Here is a 10305-nt window from a genome sequence, read left to right as displayed (position 1 = left end):
AAAAGTGTTAGATCTAGATTATAAATTTTGTAATTGATCTAATAATCTGTGTATATATTTATATTATTTAAGCGCTTTTGATTTTAAAGAAATAGATCTATTTTGAAATTAAATCTAGAATATTTACAATTAAAGTTTTGTTCTCTAGCAATTACACATCACAGTTTTTTAACTTTGATAAAGAAGTGTCACTCTGGTCTACATTTTATTTTATCTGCAAAATCAAAACAGTAAGAGTAGATCTTAGTAATTTAATTCATTGACTGCTAGAATCTATTTCTATTTATCTATCTTAGTATCTAGATCTAGAGTCTAAATCTAGATGTAACAATTGTAACATCTCTAGATCTCGATATACACTCTAGAATCTTATTTTCCTAGATGTAGATATTCTAGACTAGACTCCCTAGCCCTAGAGCCTAGAGGCTAGACTCAAGACTCTCTAGACTTAAGATAGGGAGTTCAGTGATAAAATAGTTATTTACTTATATGCAATGAAACCACTATAGCTAGATGGATAATTTTGAGATATAAATGACACAAAAAGAATTTTGAAAATCGGATAATTAGTTCAAAAGTTATAAATTTTTTAGTTCATTATTTTGACCTCTTCTTTGACTTTGTATTTTACTTATTTGTTTGTCCCACTTTTGGTTGTCTTGTCTTACATTGTCACTTTGAATTATTTTTTTAATCTATATAGATGTAATTATTATTTAGCTTTTAAATATATATTTTAAGATACATTAAAATTAATATTCCTGTGATTTTTTTATATTATTTAACTTTTAATTAACATTATGAAATAATATTTTAAGTGAGAAAATACGTTCATCTGACATGGCATTCATTCATTTGACCCATTTATACAGCCGGTAAGCACAAGGTGATTGGCTGGGCCCAGTCACGTGACCTACTTTTGACATCGCGAATGACGCGTAGGGAAAAAAAAAGAGGGCTGCGCGAGTGATTTAATTGGACCAAAATAAAAAATTACTTTCAATCAAAAGCCGCTGGAATTGTCAATACTTACAAAAAAACTAATTACACACATAGAATCGGCAAGTGATGAGCTTTAAAACGATGTTTGAAATTTTCTTAAGGGTCAACAGAATACGAAGATATTACAAAGAGAAAACTTCAACCTGCAACAGTTTCGTACACACTTAAGCTATCTTAATATTTCAAACAGTAATGGAAAGGTCATCCATTTCTGCGTACAACAGTGTATCACATGACTATATACGACTTATATTTACAAGAGGCTTTTAAAAAGAAAATGGGATACCCTAACCTCGTTTCCCGGCGAAGTGGGACAAAAAAAATACAGACGATTTTTCAGGCGGACTGAACGGCCTACTTAAGACTAGTCTAGACTAGAGTAACTTACATCTATCGAACACCTTCGTTTTAAGGTACTTATCGAACACCCCATTGTATTTTTTAAAATTCTCCTTTATTTCGATGATTATAAAGAAACTAGTCCATTCTTATTGTGCATCGTCCATTTCTTTATAGTTAAGTTATAATTAGTTTCATTTTCACCCGAGGATCATTTTTTTACTTATATATTCAAAGTGCATTGGTAATATTGGTATAAAAATTTCACATTTTTTGAACTCTTGGGAAGAGTGGAGTGAGTCTCGGGTTAAGGGTATTTTTTAATGCTAATGATGCTTCAGCTCAAAAAAACTATATAATACGCTTCTAATTAGGCTGAGAAATATTTACAACTATTTATTTGAAAGTGTCCTTTGTTACCTAAACATGAAAATTGAGGTTTAAAAAGGGGGTGTTCGATAATAGCAGTTTTTATATAAGCAATCTCAGCTTCGTAAGATATCGAACGCCATTTTAATCTTAAAAATAAACATCAAAGGGATATAACCCAAAGAAGACAAAATATTTAAATCAGTGGTTCCCAAACTTTTTTGTCTCATAGACCCCTTGCCATGTTTTCCAGTTTTCGGTAGACCCCCTGAATTTTGGTTTAAATTCATTAATATCAAATGTGTTTTTCTTGCAGATATGTATGTACATTGATGATATTCAAATTAAAATGAAGCAAAAAAAAATTAGTATGCATGACATGAATTGACTAATAAAAAAAAAACTATTGGTGGAAAAGTTTGATAATAAAATTTTCATATTGAGCTTCAATTTAGGTTTAACGTTATACCGTCTCGACTAGATACTGTTTGACAAAGTTAAATTTGGAAAATTAAAAAAAAAAAACATGCTGTCCAAAGCACGCTACATTAATTTAATCCTCCCAAGAAACACTGAGATTATGCATTCGTTTTGACAAAATTTAGGTTATTACCTTGAAGCAGCAAATTAACCACATTAAATTATGAAACAATCATGACAACTATCATACTTCAGTGTGATGGAGCCATTGATCAAAAAGTAGATCTTTATAATTTCTTGATTCATAACAAAACGAAAAATATGATAGTAATAACACACTATATTATCACTATATTGTAGCAACGAGGAATTTTTATTATGATATCAGATATAGGCAGGGCTTTTTTTGTGATGGTACACACCGCTATGGCATGCCGGCACCTTTTTGAAAAAATTATTATTTTTGTCGTATTTTAACGTTTATTATTAATTTTTAGTAGTTAAAAGTTAGGCAATCAACTACTGAGTACCGGCACCTACTTTTTTTTTTTTTTTTTTACAAAAAAAGCACTGTATATAGGATTGTGTAAAACAGGTTGCAAAACCTCTTCAATGGCTGGCAAAGTCTATTTTTTACCTACAGTGTGCAGTTTTTTAGAGTTTGATAAAGTAAAGTATTGTAAAATGTTCACAAACCTCTTCTCTTTTGTGATACTCAATCAAACATTTCAAATCTTAATCTATTATATCATGCTGGCGTTGCCTCAAAGAATGTTTCAGATTTAATGGTTTCATAGCGACATAACTTTAAACTTTATTGCATAAAAAGCAAAAATGCATTTGCTTGTTTCACAAGGACAAAATGAAGCCAAAGTTCTAATAACCAATGGACTTTCTACAATTCTTTTCAGACTCGGTCATGTACAAGACTAGGTACTTTCATACAGACAAAATTAAGCTAATTAAAATAAGATGTTAAACTTGTAAAAATAAAATCATTAGACTAACAAGGCTAAAATTCAAAGGATTAACTAAGGTACAAATCATTAATAGAAAATGAAATTTAAAGTTTAGACATGCTTAAATGAGATACATTATCGTAGACCCCCATTTACAGGTCATAGACCCCAATTAATTTTTTCACCTCCGTAGACCCCTTGGGTCTATATGGACCACTTTGGGAATCACTGCTCTAGATCTAGAATTTCCAGAATAAAATCTACTAGATCTATAATCTAATGATAATAATAATGCCTATAAATGCTGGGCAATGCTAGACTCTAGAATAGATCTAGACTAGTATGATTTTATAATTATAAATAATGATTTTTATAATGGACCTCATTCACCAGTCATAAACAAACAACATTTACTGATTTAGCCAAGTGATTCAATCTTTTCTATAATACAATACAAATTATGTAATTTTTGTAATTCACAAAGGCTATCACGTGATACATTTTTTTCATTGCTTTAACAATATTATCACATGGCTAAATGTTGTTTGTTTACAATAGGTGAATGAGGTCCATTGATACTGAGATACTCTGATATAGTGATAGGGGGTGGACTTGGTGTTGAAACCAACACACTTACACAGGCACTAGATCTAAAACTTAAAACTAATTATCTAATGAATTCTAATGACTGTAATTCAGCGTAATGATCATTTAATAATGTCTTCAATGTCTAATCATAAGCCACTGTGATTGTGATTACTATACTGTCTGTACAAACTAAAGTTACTCAAAGTAACAAATGGTAGAAGAGTACTAGAATTTACTAGATTTAGACTTTAATTTAGAGTTACAGTCAACAATCCGGCCCACAAATAAATAAATTCAAAAATTGTGCTCAACAAAATAGTGATTAAAATAAAAACATTTACACTGTGACAATGGTCAATAATAGTCATAGGCATGATTAAATTTATGTAGTCTAGATCTAGTACTGTCATCTAGATCTAAATTTCTAAAGTTCTAAGTAAGTAAAAATTATTCTAATTAGCATTTAAGGATTATATTCCAATTTCCTTTTCATAAATATAAAGCTTCAAGAAAAGAAAAATAGAAAAATTAATGTCCTGCTTCTAATGACGAATGGACGGCTAAGTATTTTTTTTTTTTACTAACCTTTCTGATAAAGCAGTGTGTTTTGCTGTGCTGTGAACTGATTGCAGTTAAAGAGCACAGTTTAAAACTACACTGTACCAAATAAAACAATAAAGCCTCACCGGCCCATTGGGTACTGGCCCACTGGCTAAAGACATTACCTTGATTCACTCACTGATTCTATTTCCAACCATTTGTTACCCATTCTTTTATATTTTACCATATTTTAAAAAACCTCTTTTGGATACAGTGTATTTCATGCTCTTTGTCAACATTTAATAAATGAGCAGGTATTACCCAAAAAGGTTTTAAAAAGTTCCTGAAATAACAACTTGTATTGAAATTTGATATTACAAGATCTAGTAGTTGGGTTGACAGCTATTCTAGTATTATTTCACAAGCAGTATCTTAATTTTGTTGCTTTTGGTTTTTAGGAATGGTTTACATTATATTTATATGATTATAGGCAATGTGAAATTCATGGAATTTGGGGGCTATTTATTTTCAGAACTTTCAAATTTCATGATGACACAATATTAATGGCAGTGAAATTTCAACACCTAATCAGCAACATCATTAACATCAATAGAGACTTTTTATATTTGTCATCAGCAAACAAGCATCTAATTTATAAGTCATTTTACGCAACAGTCAAAATGGGAGACGAGGTAAGACTTTTATTTGAAAATCATCATTCTAAGTCTGACTTTGATCCTTCCGTGACATTTTGGTGCATTTTGCGGCAAGCTTTCTCCATAAAGATCTGTCACTGGCAATGTCTGAAGCCTCTTTCCCGCTGGTGTCCACTGCTCGGAGGTCCTCCATGAAAGTGTGGTGCCAAGTTATATTAGGACGTCCCTGTTGGTGCTTTCCTTGTATTCACACCCGAACAAAAATATGGGCATTTTTTTTTTCTGTTCCATAGACTTGTTTTTATGTTATTGTTACTTTACCATTTATGTAGACATTTTTTTAAGAAAAACTTTTAAGTTTATTTTAACTTCAAGATTAAAAGTAAAGAGTACATATTTCTTAAATTGCAAAGTCTTTTATACACAATATTGTTATAATTTAAAAGCATGAAGTTCTATCAACTGTTAATTGAGTAGAATTGCAAATATCAATGGGTAAAATCTATAAATAGGCCTGCTTGTCTCTTCTCTGTATATTCTGTGAATTGTTTTCACCTCATTTGTTGTACTCAGCAATCAGTTTCCTTCAGAGTTCTAAGTTGAGTGCAGTCCTCTTTATCAACATAAAGCCCATAGTAGCCTGAGTCTTTCTATGGTATACTTTGTAATTGTCAAGAACTCCAGATGATGCATAAAAAAACAACAACCCACCTCTAATTTTGTTAATAGTAGTTCTTATTACTGAGCTTTAGTACTTGTTAGAGTGTTGTCTTGGATTAATAACAGTAAGACCACATTATAGTTATAAGTAAATGTTGTAAATGAAAAACTAAACTTGATAAATTGATGACCAGCCACCTTAATGGGACAGGCTGAACATTTCTGTCTACAGCAAACATTTCTTTTAATATTTGTGTAGTAAATGTAACTGACCTTTAATTTTTCAAAGTAACATTTTGATATGTGCAGTATTTATATTAACTTTGAAGTCTGCTTTTGCTTGAAAAGCTAATATAAAAAAAAAATGTGAAGATCATAGTCTCTATGAGATAAAGCTGATTTCTCAGATGGACTGTATTTATGCTATGGTTAAAAAATGGGCTGACGTATTGTCTAAGCCCAGCACCAAAGGTAAACACACACTAAGAATTACCCTAAAAAAATGTTGAATCGATACCTCTATCTGATTGATCCTCTTCATATTACTACAGGTTACCATTTATGAACTCTTAATCATAGTATAAAGCCTTAAAATAGATGTAATGATGATTCACTGTAGCAAAGAAATATAATAAAAACTGGTCATTATTTTTTGAAGGAGTGTGTTTTTGTACATATTTTAAGAAATGTTTTTATTCCTACATACAAAGTGCAGTACATTGTATGCTATTTTTTTTCCAGAAACCAGTGGAAAATGCCATTCGTACAAAATTAACAGAAGCATTAAAGGTATGGATTATCTCTTCAAATCTTAAACATTAAGTTGAAATTTGTTGCAAGTTTTAATTCCAAAGTCAGTTAAAAAATGACAAGACTTATAAAATATAATATAAAATATTTCTTTCTATTGTGCTTTAAAACCCCCTTTTTTCTCTTCTAGCCAGAATATATAGAAGTAATAAATGAAAGTTATATGCACAATGTACCAAAAGGTGAGTAATATTAGTCCTATTATTTTCTATTCCACGATCCTGTTTTTAAGCTTTTCAGTGCACAATTATTTTGGTCCACAGTTATTTCATTTAAAAAAAAAGCCAACAGACAAAAAAAAAACAACAACTAGAGGAATAAAAAGAAAAAAAAAATATGATCAAAATATTTATCTTTCTGAGAGTGTGTCAATTTATAAATGTTATATCTTAAAAGACAAAAGAATAAACACATAATTCTTGAATATTTAATTCTATACCTGGTATTTCACTAATACATCCATACAAGTAATGAATTAAATGTTATATGTAATGTTTAGTCAGTATAAGGGTTTTAAATAATGTTTAGCTGCTCAAAATTTAATTATTGTATTAACCACCCCAAACTCAATTGTTGCTAGTTATGTTGAGCCACTCTTTTAGGAAATGTTTATCAAATGTTTTGTTTTTACAGTATTTCGGAGAATAACTTAACTAAATCTTTAGAATTTATTTGTTTAAAAAAAAATATATTTCCCTTCAGTTACAAAAATAGTCACCTAATTACTAATTATGTTGTATATTATACATTTTTTTACTTTAAAATATAATTATTTTTTGTTGTTGTTTATTCACATTTCTTTAATTTAAAATATAATTTTGTTTTCTTTTAGGAACTGAGTCCCATTTTAAAGTTGTGATTGTGTCTTCAGCCTTTGAAAATGTCAAACGTATTGAAGTAAGTGAATAATGAATGTAGTTATTGCCATCGATGATAGCTGTGAAAAATTTCATTTTTGTGTTTGAATCTAACTTGACTAATACTTCATGATGGCTGTGGTATTCACATCTGTGTGGGTCAGAAGCAATTCAGTTTAGTGTATTGGTGGAAATGATAGTCTGCTTGATGTGAAATATACTGACTTATTTATTTTTCTTTTGTACATTCAGAAACATCAGCTTGTTCATAAAGCCATACAAGAAGAATTAGATCATTCTATTCATGCTTTATCTATTGTGGTAAGTTGAAATACAGTAATTTATTTGTTGTTTTTTTTTTTTTTTACTTTACAAGAACAGAACAGATGAAGCTAACTTACATAATTCTTATTTTTAATGCAAGTAATTAATCAATATTCAAAAGAATGAATTGAAAAAACAAAAGCTATATCTTACAATTTTAAATTTACTTAATATTCAGAAATGATTTTGAAGATGTATAATATTTGTTCAAATATATTTATTATTTTTCTATGAGAATGACAATAACTTGTTGAGTGCTATAAACCATTTGGTGGTTCTTATAACTTAATGACCTTGCGGTATCTATGTGAAAAACTAAATTATTTATTTGTAGACTCTATTTAATGAAGGAAATTCTTATTGAATTACTTTTTTGTTTCGTAAAAAAATTAAGTAAAAACTGCTAAAAAAAAAATCACAAATTATGGATGTCAACATAGGAGTTCTTTATCACAAGTGAATGTTTTATATAAAACTGGGGACACACATTTCTTTTTGGTAGTTTGACTGATTGATTGAAGACTGAACTCTTTTTACAAAGTATAACTGTAACATATCAGAATCTCAAGTGTGAAGATTTTGTGGTTTTTATTTTACGTAATTGTTTTACTTTCAGTAGAAAAAAGCTTTTGATTTTTTAATTTTTTTTTTGTACATCAGGCAAAAACACCAAAAGAATGGGAAGTTTCCAAAGAAGTCGGTCAGTCACCTGCATGTCGAGGAGGGGCTGGTCTGTAGAAATGCTTAGAACAATTTGTTTTGTATGTTTGTCTGCTTGGTAATTTGTAAATGAGAATAAAGAGTTTGTTTCAATTTTGTTTGTCTTCTTCCATTTTTTTTTTTTTAAAAGGATTTTATGATTTTACCAGCTCTTACTACAAAAAGTAACCATAGCTTAAAATTTATAAAAGAAATGTATTAGTATTTTAAGTAATTCTCCTACTCTTAAATTCAACTAATAACATTTATAAATTTATAGGTTACATCTTGTACTGAAAATTATAAGCTGTTACGATTTGTGAATAGCATCTATGCTTAGGTATGTGCTGGTTGCATAGCGAAATGTAGGCACATAGTAGAGATGATGATACATTGCTTGATTTTTTGCTTGCAATTCTGAGATGAAACAGTAGTCAACATGAAAAAGATCTTCAGTTTAGTCTTTCCTCTGGTGGTGTGGAGATTAATGGAGTGTCTTTTGTCAGCTACCATATTCCCATCTCATAAAAATATCAAAAATAAATAAAATAAGCTATTATCCTTTTTTTAATATGTAAAGATAAGAAAAAACAACTAATATTTAGAATTACTTGAGACAAAAATACACCTTCTTAACACAATCGTCACCCCAACAGCAACATATGCATATGAGGCATGGAAGTCATCTGCCAAAATTGAGTAAAGACTAAATGTGGCTCAACAAAGTTGGTTAAGACGGAGTTTAGGAGTCATTTATGCAGATCGAGTCTCAAACAAGGAAATCTTAAGCCGAACTGAAATTTGATCACTTAGTGAGGTTGTGACAGAGCGTCGCATGAAGTTTGGGGGACATGTTCTCTGACAAAATGAACCACCCATACCAAGAGTTGTGATGACATGGAGGCCAATACGAGGAAAGCGCAAACAGCGACGTCATCTTATAGCTTTCATGGAAGACCTCAGAGTAATGGACACCTCGTGGGAAGAGACTTCAGACATTGCCAGTGACAGATCTTTGTGGTGGAGATAGCTTTCTGCCCATGTACTGAATGGCGCAGGAGGATCTAAGTCTAAGTAATTTAGAATTAAATAAACAAATATGTTTGTGTGTCTTTAATTTTTTTTTTTTTTGGTTCTAAGTTTCATTTCACTGCATGGGTGAAGAGGGATGGATAAAAAAAAAAGTTTAATTTGGACTAGAAGTGTTTCTTCATTGACATTGGGTGTCATTGGCCATAGGAGAAACTAACAGAGCCCACCATTGTATAGCTTTCTGATATTTAAAAAGTTATGACTTAGCACAAAGAATTATCAAGAGCACATTATTTTATTTTGGTCTTTTCGTGATATGCTTTTTTTTTTCTTATATTAGGCATGATAAAAAAATTTACTAACAGACTTTAACTTTGTAACATCTGTAAGAATAAAAGTTATGTTACTGCTAGCAATAGACTGTTTATTCATGTGTGCACATAACTACTTATACATGGGTCACTGCAATGTAAAGTAAAGTTCCCTTTTCAGACCTTGTGATGTAAAGGGCAGATGATGTAAAGGTCATATGTTTCTGTGACTTACCTTTAACGAAGGTGTCATGTGGTCATCACAACGACCAACTAATGCCAGGTACCCATTAGAGCTGGGTGGACTCAGAGGTACCAAAAGATACTGAAATTAAAAATCTCAGTCTTTACCAGGATTCGATCCCAAATTCCTGGTTCGTGAGCCAAGCGCTTTGTGACCAGGTTGGAAAGATCTGTGGTTCAAGTCCTCATCATTAGAGTTCATGTTTCATCATTTTTTTTTCTTCTCTCAATAACTATTGCACTCTATTATGTATCATGATTATTAATAAGTTCAGCTTTCCATACATCACATATTTAAGTTCTGCATTAGACAAAATTTGAAAATCAAAAGTAAACAAGATTACAAAGATTCGTTTTAATTTAGGTCTAACTTATAATGCATACTAATTAGCTTTTTCTCTTGAAAAAACTGCTTGCATAACTGATTTTAAAAATTAGATTTTTCGCTTTCAGAAAAAAAAAAGTAGCCATTGCATCAGAACTTTGAATGGTCTAA

The 10305-nt window shown here is 30.3% G+C and overlaps 1 protein-coding gene across 1 annotated transcript; it reads left to right on the top strand.

The window, feature by feature from the left end:
- The first annotated feature begins 117 nt into the window (after positions 1-117).
- On the top strand, positions 118-8337 carry LOC106074811 (DNA-binding transcriptional regulator BolA-like). The gene is made up of 7 exons (XM_013235656.2): positions 118-230; positions 4750-4909; positions 6275-6322; positions 6474-6525; positions 7176-7240; positions 7453-7521; positions 8185-8337. The coding sequence occupies exons 2-7, from the start codon at positions 4781-4783 to the stop codon at positions 8260-8262; spliced, it is 441 nt and encodes a 146-aa protein (XP_013091110.1). The 5' UTR covers positions 118-230; positions 4750-4780; the 3' UTR covers positions 8263-8337.
- Positions 8338-10305: the final 1968 nt, after the last annotated feature.

Source organism: Biomphalaria glabrata, chromosome 2, assembly GCF_947242115.1.
Source record: "Biomphalaria glabrata chromosome 2, xgBioGlab47.1, whole genome shotgun sequence".
Classification (NCBI taxonomy): domain Eukaryota; kingdom Metazoa; phylum Mollusca; class Gastropoda; family Planorbidae; genus Biomphalaria; species Biomphalaria glabrata.
Note: the sequence above shows the minus strand (reverse complement) of the source record. Positions and strands in the feature narration are given on the sequence as shown.